The sequence below is a fragment of the Crocodylus porosus genome, unplaced genomic scaffold, assembly GCF_001723895.1.
Source record: "Crocodylus porosus isolate Cpor-Errol unplaced genomic scaffold, CroPor_comp1, whole genome shotgun sequence".
NCBI classification, from domain to species: Eukaryota; Metazoa; Chordata; order Crocodylia; family Crocodylidae; genus Crocodylus; species Crocodylus porosus.
Window position 1 is genome coordinate 51578590 of NW_017728950.1, and position 14281 is coordinate 51592870.

General features: G+C 43.0%; 1 protein-coding gene across 3 annotated transcripts in view; it reads left to right on the forward strand.

The window, feature by feature from the left end:
- The window catches only part of ZDHHC21 (zinc finger DHHC-type containing 21), a 66264-nt gene that overhangs the window by 28619 nt on the left and 23364 nt on the right, over positions 1 to 14281 (forward strand). For 2 of the 3 annotated variants that reach the window (XM_019555188.1, XM_019555189.1), the window contains exon 6: positions 8917 to 9033. The exons of the other annotated variant lie outside the window; for it this stretch is intronic. In XM_019555188.1, coding sequence (XP_019410733.1) covers positions 8917 to 9033 — 117 coding nt within the window. The remainder of the gene's footprint in view (positions 1 to 8916; positions 9034 to 14281) is intronic. 3 annotated transcript variants of the gene reach the window in all.

Here is a 14281-nt window from a genome sequence, read left to right on the forward strand (position 1 = left end):
CTGACTCCAGTGTCCACATCATTAATGAAGATGTTGAACAGTATGGGTCCCAGGACAGAGCCTTGAGGTACCCCACTGGTCACAGGGCACCATGATGAGTGACTTCCATCAATTACTACCCTTTTGGTCCGACCACGGAGCCAATTTCCCAGCCAGCGGATTGTGGTGGAGCCAAAGCCACAATTGACAGTTTTGCCAAGAGGTGATCATGGGATACCAGATTGAAGTCTTTTTTGAAGTCAAGATATATGGCACCTTATTCAGGGTAAGATACTGTGTTGTACATTTTCCCTTAATCTGAGTGCTTTTTTTCAAGTGTAGACAAGCCTCATGTTCCGTTCTAGTTGGAGAGATTTTTTAATCTTACTATATCTCTGATTTTGTTCTGTATTTTGTCCAATCCTCTTCTATGTAGGGCATCCTATCAGAGGCAACATCTATTATCTGAGTGTCTTTAGAACTAAAAATGAATGAGAAAATAAGCATTTGAGATGTCCTCTTAATCTCTTGTTCAGGGGGAAAAAGTCAGTGTGCATATTTTACTTTTGGTTGGCATATTATTAATTTTTTGTATGCCTTATATATTGACAGGAAAGCAAAGCTGTAGAGATGAGCATTATGTTTTGGCGATAAATTGTTGAGCTTTGATTTTTTTTTTTTGTCATAAGTAGCCTCAGAATGAATCCCACAGTCCTTGGCCAGCACCTGAAAAGGCCTTGTTTTTCCCACAGGTTGCAGAATGTCCATTGTTCCTAAATCTGAAGTAGTTGAGGGTAATCAAGTTTGAAAAGCCCTGAATGAATTTTTGGGCAAGTGGCAATAATTTTATTAAGACTTTGGAATAAAAAGTGGTGGGTTTTTTTTCCTTTTTAAAGTCAGCCTGTCCTGGCAATAATGTCAAGAGAGACCACAGCTGCTCCTTGCTGTTGCCAGCTTTCCTTCTTTTGTTGTTCAAGCCATTGCCTCTCTTAGGTCTACAAAGCATGTATGTTTTCAAGGCAACCACGTGGTCTTGTATGAGTCCAACCTTCAAATCCAGCTCTTTCTATTGAAATTGGGTGGATGCCCACTTTGCAGAAAAGAAATATCACGGTAGCTCCTGGAGGTTGGGGAACATAAAGAATCCCTTCTAATGCTTACCAATTTTTATCTTGGTTAAGGTGAATCCAAGCCATGCTGTCAGAACTAACCATTGTCTGGTAGGGGTTTACAGGAGGTCTGTCTAACGGTGGCAGCCCTTGAACAGTTAACGTGAAGCCCCTGGCTCTCACCTTGTTCCCACTGCACCTTCCTCTGGCTACAGCAGCAGCTAGGGGCTTGGTGCTCCCTCTCCTTCCCCTGGCTTCTGCTGCCTGATACAGCCCCGAAGGATGGAGGGGGCATGGCAGTGCAGTACAGCCTGAAGTGCCAGGTGAGCTGGTAGCCTAGAGTAGTGTTTCTCAACCCGTGGGTTATGACCCAAAAGTGGGTCGTGAGAATATTTGAAAGGGTTGTGAACTTTAAATTTAAAAAATGGATCAACAAACTTTAAAAATGGATTCTCCTTTAAAGGAGAAAAATGTGGGAAACCGTGGCTTTTCCCTTGCAGGCTGGCAGAGTTCCCCTCGTGCCTCACACACATACCCTGCTGCCCCACACACTGGGGGCCTGGGATCTGGGGGTGTGCTGTCCTGTCCAGATGGTAGGATAACTTCAAGGTACTGAAGTTACTGTAGGTGTGAATAATAGAATTATTTCCATTGTATGTTTTTACCAATTAGTTCCATGAAATCTTACTATTTCTTTAAATAGGTGCTGGTAAATATCAATGAGGATGGAAGAGACAGATAACTCTCTGGTACTCCACAGGGTGAGAGGACAGTAGTGCATTTATCAATGCTACCATGTCGAGGAGGAGGAAGATTCAGGTTCTTCTCCTAGATCTCTGCCACCATCCAGACATCTTGGCCTGTAATACAGCCTTGGCATAGAAATGTGTTATATTTCAAGCAAATTTTTATGTTGCTAGTGCTCAAGTTTTCTTTTTTTGTCAAGGCATCAAAAATACAGATGTCTGCATGGGTAATGACAGGTAGAAACGGCTTTTTGGGAGTTGTGACAGTGTTAGCTTGTGTGTAGTTACGACTTGCAAGCTGAGTTATTGTTAAGTTGTTTTACTTCAGCATGTTTTGGAATTTTATGAATTATGTAAGCCTTTGAGGTTAAGTTGTGCTGGCATAGCACTTATGATACATAGAAGCTGAGAGACTCCAGACCACTATTTGAATGACATGAGGATCTGTCCAAAATATTTTGCAGTAAATTGACTAATTTTGTTGAGACGCAACTTTCAGATGGTGACTTGATGTTGGCTAGTAAATATTGTTATTTCACAGTTACCACAAAGGAATAATAAACTATAAACTGGAGAAGTTTGCATGTTAAAGTTCTAACTACAATATTACTACCTTAAACTGTTTAAGCTGAATTTTCAAATAAAGGTTTTCTTTTTTCCCCTTATGCAGTTAACTTTCTGTTTCAAGTTGGGGCAAAGAACGTAAACTCTTGCAATTCTGACTGGAACAGTAGAACCAAAAGATTCCCTGGTGGATCTTGTGCGTGCATGCACATGTGTACACATTCATACACTTACACAGTTTTGCACAAGAACATTTGTCTGCCTATGTTGATCCCTTTTGTCAAGGTCAAGGCCCCAATCAGTTTCCAGTCAGTCCTATCTTCAAGATAGTTTGTCTCTCCTGTATGTACAACATCTAGCACAATGCTTATGATTTGGGTTCCTTACAGATGAGATGTGGCTGGTGAGAGAATAATAGTGTTAAACCCATCTCCTTTTGCCTCTCATTAAGTAAAAAAAACCTGAGGGGACAGATGCCTTTCTTCTTTTCAGTAACATAATAGAAAGACCAGCAGAAAAGGTGTGTTCTTGTCTCATATTAGGTAACAAATGGGAACTAACTACAAGTATGAAAGATGAGGCAATTTGTAATTTTAACACATTAAAGTTGGGGGGGCTAACATGAAAACTGCAAGTTGGTTGTCTTTGTTTGGATTTTACCTTGTGCTAGTTGCCACATGTCACATAAGACCTTATTTTTTTCCTACCCAAGACAAGACCCGAGAGAGCTACTGTTCCTGTTGAGAGTATAGAAGAGCCCTGAGTACATAATGTTCTCATGGATTGCCTTCAGCCCTTTGAAGCAGAATAAGGATAGAAGTGAGTGCAGGCTTACTGCAAGACCCAAATGAGTTAGCCCAGGGAAAGTCAAGCTGTGCCTGTTTAAAAAAAAAAAAAATGAAAAAAAAGTGTAGCCACATGACACAACTTTCAGAGGTGATATAACTGTATTTTGACATGGTTAAATTCACCCCTGCATATATCAGTACAATTTGTTCAATGCTTTTAGATGTCCTAGTTTAGCTTTTGTTTGTATGGAGTCCTTCCCATTTTAGCCACAAACCCCTCTTATGCTGCTTTGTCCCCCCTCATGCAGGCTGTTCTGTCTTCTATTCTGACCTCTACTGCTATAGGATCACAGGGAGTGGATGTCAAGTCCCGTTTTAAATTTGGGTGGGTGGCTGGCCATCTGCCTTTTATACTCATATGCTTCATTGGTCAGAATGATGGAGTCTGCCTGTGCTGTCCTCCCCTCTATGACCATGATGTCGTCAAAGATGCCTGCTGCTTTGCAAGGTGGGCAGAAAGAGTTTCTGGCATCTATAAATGAGGCGCAGCACTTGGCTGTTGCCTGTCCAGTCAGTATCTCCCAGCCAGTACCACCTGACCCTAACAGAGGATCACTCAGTGTTTATACAGCATCTGCGCAAGAATACTTTGTATTCAGGACAGCAGTATGTAAGCAGCAGGAGCCACAACCACAGCTACTCTCAGAATGACAGAACAGCACTATCTGGGAGCCAACTTCCTTTGATCTTTCTAACCCTAGCCGTGGCGTGAGGTCCCACAAGTCACCAAGGGACTCCAGCTGCACATACAGAAATGTGGATTCTCTTTTCCTTGTCTCTGTGCCCAGCCCAGAACCAAGGTCAAAGGGCCCTTGACACAGTAGTGAATTTTCCTATGTTTGTGCATTTTGTCCTCTCTAGTATGTATTTGACCTCTGTTGATTTGCATTCATTTAAACTCTATCCATTTGGTTTTGCTCTTATTTTCTAATCAAATATTTGTTTGCACTTTGGAAATGTGTAGGTCTGGGTATATAATATGCTAAAGAAAAAAGGGATGATGGGATCCCATATAACACACTTACTTTCATTGACCCCGGAACAAAAAGAATGTAAGTGGTTTGCTTGAATAGCTACCACCAAAGAGCCCCAGGTGCATACAGACACATTCATGAACTTTCTTCAAAATAGGCACTGGGTGCCTCCTAAAGAAATGGACCCTGGCAATTGTAATTTTCAAACTGGCTGTTTGCTGCTTGAACTACTGTGTCAATCTGTACTGTGATAACCTCTGTTGTCTTATACATTGCTGTCATGGATATTGTACAGGAAGCAGCAAATGATTAAAAGCTTGGGCAAGTACAGCTTGGTTGTCTACAGCCTAGCACTGGGCACACACCACCTAGTCCTCAGCCCACTTGAAAATACATTCAGCTATTACCCTGCAGTTACTCAGTTGTTAATTTAGTAGTTACCCTCTGGTATCCAAGGGCCCTCTGTAGGGCTTCATGATGCAGGAGGAGCAGGTAGACATAGAAAGTGATGTGAACACCGTTGGTTGCTCTCTGCTGGCAAGCCTCCCTTTTGCCTTTCAAAACCTCCTCATTGCTTTCCTTAAAATGTTACTGTTGTACACTGTTAATCGCCATGTTGCATTAATATGGGTGAATCTTTCATGATGCTTGATCTAGCTCAGGTGTTCAAAGCAATTGATAACCTCATAAGGGTAGCAAGCCTTATGGAAGAAGGGATCGTGCTTTATTGGTGTGTGTTTTTTTTTTTTTTAATGGTGATGCATACTTTGTGTGATAGAATGAACAGCAGATTTATCTGCACCAAACTGGTTTGCAGTTAGGGAGACTGGTCATAATTGAGGGATTCCCATCTTTTCTAGATGACTATTGCCATACATTCTTCCATAGAGGAGGGATCTTTCTCTGCATTTACAGCTACTTCTACTTACATTTCCAGGAATGTAATCTTCTTTATCCTGAAGTTCTCCTATCCCTCCTGATCATTTCATGTGTGCTGCACAGTCCCTTTTTCACCTGCCCATACTTGTTTCCTGCATCTAGAACAGTCAGTCCATGGACTGGAGGTGAAATCAGAGCAGGCTACCATATTTACGTGCATGCCACGTGCTCCTTTTTTCCAAAAACATCTCCCCAATACTGGGGTGTATGTCTTAATCAGGGAAGTTGATTTTTGTGCCAAGCATACAAGCACCCCATTTTGTGCCAGGCAGCAGCAGTGCCATTTATGTTCAGGTAGCTGAGGTAGTCAGTTGACTTAATAGTTCATTGTTCATAGTCCACAGATGTTAAGAACCATCTCTCCTTTTTTTTAGTAGTTTTGATATTCCGCTAATGAAGCTAATTTTCCTTTTACAATTTTTGTTGCTCTTCTCCTATTTTACAGCCCAATAAACGGTTTTCAGGTCTCTTGAAAATCGTAGTCCTACCCATTAAGACTAGTCTTCAGCTGCAACTAGGTTTACAGCATTTGTCCTACTCTGTCCCTGTCTCTGCTCTGTCCAGCCATAACTCTGGAAAAATCTTTGTTTCTTCATTCTAGCTTCCTGAAAACAAGGTGAATGTCTTACTTGGTGGCATGTGGTATGTGAGGAAGTATGGTAATCTTCTGGGTTGTAGCAATCTTAAGTACAGGTTGCACTGGTCTTTGTTGTGTAAGAGAATCATCTATCTCAACATTTTGATGCCATTCCTCTTGCAACAGAACTTGGGTCAGGACTTGCTGTTGAATATATACTTGGTGGCAAGAAGCCAAATACTGTATAGTGATCTGGCGATGGTCAGCATGTTCGAGATTAAGGGTACCAAGGTAGGGAGCATCTCTGTTGCCACCCTTGGGTTTTGAAAATGACATTGGTTTTTTTTTTCCAAGAAAGGAAGAAAATCTTACAAGGTGAATCTTGGGTTTTAATTTTTGTTGTTGACACGTAAGTTGAACTTGGATACTTTCAGATACACTCTCTCTTCTTTTTTTTTTTAAATGTCCCACTGTGCACTACCATAGATATCCTGCATTGCAATAACAAGGAAGGGTACAGCACTCTTTGTTCTTAACACAACTTGTGACAAGCTTACCTCCTATTCACAACAAGTGAGCAAAAAATCAGCATTTGGCAATACATTTTGAAATTGAAGTTTAGCTTCAGAATGGATTGATCACTATTTAAATTGGCAAGCAAAAAATCACAATTTAGAAGATCATTCTTTGTATTTTTATGTTTGATATTTCCTATAGAAATAAAGAGTATCATTGGTTAGTACAACTATCAAACCATGTTCCTTTTACAAGTAAATACAGCATTCACGCTAAATTTGGTGCTATGTTGCTATTTAAGAAATTATATTATTAATTTATTCAGATGATTTTTTATATATATATTATTCTGGTAGAGAATAGGGAGTAATACAGTTCTTATTTATTAGATTATTTCTTTAAAAAAACTTTTGGTTTGGGCTAAGTTCTGTTGGGATAGAAATTGCTTTAATTGTCCGATTTAAAAAAGAATGCACCTAGGATTAAAAAAAAAAGTAAATCAAAATACATTTCACATTTTAAATTGTCATTACATCAACAAAATCTGTAGTTAGTGAATTGCACTGATTTGTTCTGTTCATTAATTTTCTGTTCAGAATTTTAAAACAAGAAGATATCAACTTCTTGGTTCATTTTTATCCATAGTTTAGAAGAGGAAAATAAAGTTTTATCCTTGAACTAATCATTGAACTGAAGTAGCTGTGTTAACTGAAATGAAGAAGATATTTTCTGCACCTGTACAAGCAGCTACTATTATCAAAAACTAGTTTAACATTTCATTAAACTATGATTCTAGTTGCTTAGCCATTGACTCCCAGCAATTTAGAGTTTAAATTTTCTTCAAAACTTCGGCAGTATGACTTAAATAATATTTTTCATTTAGTTTAAATGATAAATAGATCATAGTATGTTTAGGCTACCCCAGTGCTGCTCAAACTTTTGGTCCCATGGGCCAATGAGTGGAACAGGTCCTGTCCCTCTTGTGCTGGGATTGGGCCTTGGGGCCTGTTGCTGCCCCCATCTGGTCCTGTATTTTGGGATCGGATACCAGATCCAGCGCGCAGAACCCAGGGCTCCCCATGGGTTCAGAGATTTGCCAGCAACAGAGCAGTGCCACCACTCTCCTGCTGCCAAATTTCCAGACCCGTGGGGAGTCCCTTGAGCTGGATGATGTGGCACTGTGGACTGGAGGTTGAGCATATTTGGGTTTACGCCATAGATTATAATAATTCCCATTTTAATTTTCAATCAATATTCTTATATTAAAATCAGAACAAAAATATTTACATTGGATTTATTTTTTTAATTAGCTCATATTGTTTATTATTGTGTACCCAATGCCCCTCACTTCTGAAAAAACACAGATATTTAGATCTAAAGCAGGGGCGTGTAAAATATAGCCCGTGGGCTGGATCCAACCTGCCAGGCTACTCTATCCAGCCTGTGGGGCACCTACAAAGGTTAGAAAATTAGTATTTATCTCCTCCAGGCTCCTTGTCAAAGATGACAGGAGCCAGGGGAGTAGTAGGACCTTGGGGAAGCTGGCAGAAGTGAGGAGAAAGGCCAGCCTGGCCCAACTCTGCCCCCTACCCCCACCCAGGAAGTGTCTGCCTGCGGCAGCTTTCCCTACACACAGCTGTTCCAGCACCATATGGCCCCTGGCTGCAACCCTGGATTGTGAGAGCAGGGGCATGCCGGTACCCCGGGCTGGGGTTGGGTTTTGGCGGGGGGGAGGGGTGTGCCCATGCAATGAATGAGAGGGGGGAGAGAGAGAGAGAGAGCAGTGAGGCAAGCACACACAGAGTGGCCCTCCTCCCGAAATAACTGCCTGCCCCTGATCTAAAGCCACAACACAGAAGTTCCTAAGATTTAGTTCAGGCCACAATAGATTGTTGCACTAGAGTTCACTTTTGTGGCCTGATGGTACTGTTCTTCTAAAATTTACTTAAATTTTTTGATAATTACAGTTTCAGTCTGAATAATAAACTTTAGATCATGTATATGCATTTGTGATGCACAGCTTTGAGAATACCTAATAAACTGTACGTGTCATATACTGCCAGGTTAAGTTGTTATATGTCAGTTTATGTAAAGATTTAGGTAGTCTAAGATTAGGCCAGAGTGGATGCTAGGCAGTATTTTAATTAACTGAACAATTGTTTTACTTCCAGTTTATAGCAGTGCTGTTTTTAAGTGTCACGCTGTAATTTTATATTTTTAAAAGGAGATTATGTTAAAAAACTGTAATGCACTGTGGCTAAGAGGCAAGATCTAGAAGCCTTATAATGGACAGCATTTTATCTGGTGTATTTGCAAGAACCCATTGTGTGTAGCGTAACCTGTGGCCTGCTTTGACCTTAGATCAGGGTTAAGCTAGCTTAGTTTATGGTACTCCCAAACTTTAAATACTGGATTGAGTTCTTTGGCAATGTAGCCCACCTTTTAAAGTGACTTCATGTATAGAATATGTTTAGTTTATAATACCCTAAAGTTTTTAGTTTTTTAAGCATCCGTTTAGTACAACCACGCATAGAAGTACAAAATACTGCTTTTATCATGCATGTAATGGATCAGTTTTTATCTACTGTTCCTGTTTGTTTCAGGGTTCTTCGCTTACTTTTTGAAAAGTAAACAGTTTTGTCTCTCTTCCCCTTTTATTCATAGGATTTCTTTGTATTCAGGCATGAACTTGCCCTGATAAGAATATCTACCTTCATGGGCCTCGTCATTTTAGGTGGAATAAGCGGGCTCTTTTACACTCAACTAATGGGAATTTTCACTGTAAGTATGTGAGTCTTTGACTTTCAGATATTTTTCCATATACTGTACTCAAGTATATATTTCTTTTTTCTATTAACATACTGCCTGGGTAGCTTACTGAATTACTTGGATTATCTGTCTCCCTAGTATGTATGTATAAAATCAATAAAATATGAGGGTATGGCTAAAGGAACTGCTCTATACCCATAACGCTTTTAAAGTTATGTTTAGTCTAGCAATGCTCTGTACCAGAGGAACATGGAGTGAAACATTTTGGAAGTAACCTTCATATAGGAGATTTTTTTTCCCCTAATGTCAGTGAATATTTTTACTGGTCCTGGAATATGAAGGATTACTACTTATTGTATTTACTTACATATGAGATGACCCCCCCAGTCATTAGATTCTATATATGGAAAATTTTCCAGGGGGTGTCAGGTGGTCCCCTTGCCCTTTGCTCTGCCCACTTCACCCTGCAGCCTTCCTGCCCTCCTCTGCCACCTGCACCGCCTACCCCAGCACCTTCTGCATCTTCCCCACCCTCAGCTTCTCCCAGTCTCTGCCACTCCCCGCACTCCCCTCCAGTCTCTGCCTCCTCCCCCAAACTACCCGTCTCTGCCTCTTTTCCCCTACGCTCCCCCAGTCTCTGCTTCTTCTCCCCACCCCACCAGCAGTCACTCTCCAGTTTCTGCCTCTTCTACCTGCCCCACCCCCTGTCCCATCATCAGATACTGTTTGGGCTGTTGCATCCCAGAGCATAGCACATGGAAGCTCAGCCCTTGTCTGGCCATGCAGTAGTGTTGGCACTGCTGATTGGCCAGGCAGAGGAAGGAGTTCCTGGGTGCTCTGTGCCTGGGAGAGACCAATCCCAAGCCAGAGCTGAGCTGCACCTGACAGGGGAAGAAGGGCGGGGGTAGAAGCTGCAGAGGAGAAGCAGAGTGAGGGCAGGAGGCTGCTGTGGGGCTGATTCTGGCCCCAACCTGGGCTCAGAGCCAGAGTCAGACCTGCAGCAGCCACCTGCTCCTGCCTCTGCTTCACATGCAAATATAAGACGAGGGAGCTTGTATTCGAGTAAATGCAGTAATTTGTTTTCTTTTAATAAAACTTTTGATCCACAGTGAGATACCAGCTATGTAAATGCCTTTTACTCTTTTGAATTGTACTATATTCTTTACTTCAGTTACACTGTACGACAGTTAAGAAAATATAAAAATTAGCCCATAGGACTTAAGTGTTTAATGAAAGTATTTATTCTAATTGTTTCATCAGTTACTAAACTTGCAGAGCCTCAGTAATGTTAATCTCAAAGTAAATATGTTTAAAGGTTCAGAAAAACATTTAAAACCCCCTATAAGGGAACTCTTTGAAATGAAAGGGAATGAACATTGAATTGTATACTTCATAAGCACCTAAGTTTTATCGCTGTGACATAGTACATCTTATTTTAGAAATGAATGGTTGCAGATGGACTTTAAAATTTACTTTGGGAGCTCTTTTAGTTTTCTAAAGTATTCCAGTATTTAGATTACGTGCATGTTAATTAAGCTGCATATTAAACTTACTGCACAGTTTTGTCTGTAGAACATTTATTACTGGAACAAGATGAGAAGATGGAAAGAATTCAAAGTGCCATTCACATCCCAGAATGAGTGGCAGGGGCTGTACTTAGATTTTGGATCATGGGTGGGGTTTCCTAATACTAAATTTGTTGTGTACTCAAAAGATCTGTGTCCAAATGATATAATTACTTAATGTGTCATAACTGGTAGGGTATTGTGCAGTTTGTGATCCTGTTTGAAATGGAGGCACATTTCACCTTAATGTTATTGCATGCAAGTGGTTGTGCCACTGTGTCTATGCTGCATATTATTTTGTCCCTTCTCCAGCTGTCCTCCAACACTGGTTCGTTCCCTGTCTGGACTGGCTAGTCTTGTTTTTGTGTGTGCCCTCTACTGATCGGGGGTTGTGCTGACCTGACACCTGTCACTTTCCGCTTAACTACCAGCATGCAACCGTGTTTGATATACTTGTGTTCGTGCACTCCTAGAATCAGTATAGCTGACATTTATTTTAGGTCTGTTCAGTACTTTGTAATGTGTCCAGATGGAAATGTGGAGAGGTCCTCGATCTTCCTCTGGGGAGAAGTAAAAGTTCAGGAAGTCTAGACATTACAGCCTGGACATATTTGAAGCTGTCACTAAAGGGATGGAGAAGCAGGTTCACAATTAGGAAGCCAAGCTGTGCCACATTAAAGCAAAGGATATGAAATTTTCATACAAGAAATCAGAGGAGAGAAACTGGACCTCCAACAGTGCTCAAGCCACCTGTCCATTTTATGAGGAGCTGGACAGGATTTTGGCATGGGTTGGAAGTGTTGACTTGCATTTTGTCTCAGCTGCTGCTTATGCACATGAAGGAGGTGAGAATTCTGTGACTGATGGTGACTTTATGAGTGACAATATATATGAAAGCTGTGAGCTCTTTGACTTGTAAGATGCCAACTAAGACCTCTTAGATGCAGAAATGGACACTGTGAACTCCATCTTGCAACCAGCAAGATTTCTACCCCTGTAAACACCCACTTGCCTTCAGCAGCACTGCAGAGATTGTAAACATCTCTTCTGCCATTTTTCTTTGTTGTAGACAGCACTCAGCAGCCTTTTCAGATGCAGGCTAGAATTACCCAGCACAGGACAGAGTTGTATGAGCATTGATCTAATCATCATCCCTGCTTCTCTCTCTACCATGGCGCAGGGAAAGTGTCCACCACTGCTGCTTTCCCTGCCATTGTATAAAGGAAGCCCCATGTCCCTAGGTTGAATCCAGTGGCTCCAGCCCACAAGCTATAGGTTGCCAATCCTTGTTGTATTATATCCTGTAATATATAGCTGGCATTGTTTCAAGCTTGATACCAGCAAGTTGTGCAGGAATGAGTTGGTAGCCTTTCTAACTTCTATCCTACTTGTTTGAGTTGTATCTCCCCTTACACATGCTTAGAATGGTGACTGCTGTAATTGATGAGAATTTACTGTCCAAATTTCAGCTGGTAGCCTGCTTTCCCAGTGTTACCTAGTTTTCAAGTGAAGTCCATACCAGGTTTTATGGTATGGTATAATACTCTATTCATGAAGAGCAGAATGTGCCATAACAGTATGTATTAGGACTGTGCAAAATTTCGGCAGCCATTCTTTTTCAGCGATGTTTTGGCAATTTCAGCACCCGAAACACCAAATCTGAAACAAAAAGGAAGGCTCCGAAACAAAACCTGAAAGGTTTCGGAATGTTTTGGAGGCAGGCTTGCAGGGAAACAGAAATTCAGATAGGGTGGGCGTAAGGACTACTTTGACATTGACATCTGTAGCCGGCCAGTGTCTGTGATCTGTCCCTGAGATCCCTTCCAATCCCAGTGCTCTTGGGGACAGACAGAGAAACAACATAATAAGGCCTTTTTCTGTCTTCTGTGAGCTCTCTGTCCAGAAGCAGCAGCATGTGAAAGGTACTGGCTGGCTGCAGTTGCTGGCTTCCTAGTAGTCTGTCTCTTGCTAGTGTCTCTTCTTGGAAAGGATTGTATACACCTTTCCAGTATATTACAGAAAGAAGATACGTTGCACATAGAAGATATATTACACACACACACGCACGCACACATTTTCCAGCACAGCAAACATTATGAAGTGTGCTGGAAAGGCAAGTGCCAGGTCTTGTGGTAGGGGGAGCAAGAGGGGCTAGGAGGGGTAGGGGGAGAGCTGCAAGTCCCAGCCCCCTCCCCCCACTGCCAAACTTAGATGCGCCCTCTGCCCTAGCAGCCATAAGGCTTCTGCTGCTAGTGGCAACAAGGAGGTGGGAGCAGTGTCTGCACCTGCCCCACCTCCACTAACACCGGCAATAATAATAACCCCCAGCACCACCAGTATGACAGTCTCCTCCACCCCAATTTCAGTTCTTAGCCTGAGCCTTCCAGTGCCAGAGGAGGAGTTAGAACTGGAACTAGGAGAGCTCAGGGCCATAGCCAGAAAAGTTTTGGGGAAAGAAGGGACATCGAAGTTTCTGCTTCACACCCCTCAAAAGTTCCCCTAGAGCCAGGTCTCCTTCTCTGGAAGGGACTACAGAGGAGGTTGTGGGGGTAGATGGCTCAGCTTCCCCTGTTGTTGTGCCTCTGCCTGCTGAGGAGGGGGGTAAGGCAGGACCTGCACCCCAGAATCAAGGGGGTAGTGTAGTGTGAGATCCTTTTGAGGTGGCAGATGATCCCAGGTATGCTATCTGCCTGCACTACCAATTCAAGACCAGCTGGGGCAAAGATGAGAAACGCTTCAGCACCATGGGGATTCTGATGCATATTAGGAGGCACCACTCCCTTGCCCTTGCTCCTCCTCAGCTTGGCACCAGTGAGAGCATAACCAAAGGGAAGTCCCCCTCTCTCTCCAAAGCCTCCGTCCCCCAGAAGCCGAGGCAGGCCACCCTGGACCAGTGGGGGAAAGACAGGGACAAAAGGGCACATTCCCAAGGCAAGTGAGGTCACCTAGAGTATTGGGGAGATGCTTGCTCTAGCTGGCCAGCCCTTCTCCTTAGTAAAGTGGCCAGAGTTCAGGCTGCTTATGGTGCTTGTGGCCGCATCATACCATGTGCCTGCATGCACCACCTTCAACAGGACGATGGTGCCCTCCCTGTATAAGGCATGCAGGGAATACTTGAGGGAGGAGCTGCTCGAGGCAGGTCTGCAGGTGGCCGTATACTTTACCTTGGACATCTGGAGCAGCCGGGATGAAGATCATGCCTACCTCTCCCTCGCAGACACTAGTGCCATCAGTCAGGCTGTCGGTGGACTCTCCTTCAAGCGGAGGTGATGGATGAGTTCCATATGGCAGTGGAGATCATGGGAGCCATGAACTTCATGGCGCAGGGGTGGATTGTTGGGTAGGGCAAGCTCATCCGTGGGTTCATGGTCAGCAGCAATGGGGACAGTATAGTCAAGGCAGTATGTGATGCCAACTTTGTTGGCATCCACTGTGGCACACGAGTTCCACCTTGTAGTCAGGGATGTCTTGGAGGGGGACAGGGCTGCTGGTGATGGCACTGTCACAACCTGCCAACTCATTTCAGAATGCAGGAAGGTGGCAGGCTATTTCCCCAAGACAAAGCGAAAGGTGTTTGTTGTGGGAGACTCCATACTGCGGGGCACTGAGGGGGCAATCTGCCGCCCCGACCCCTTAGCCCGGGAAGTCTGCTGCTTCCCGGGGGCCCGCATCCGAGACATTGCGGAGAGGATCCC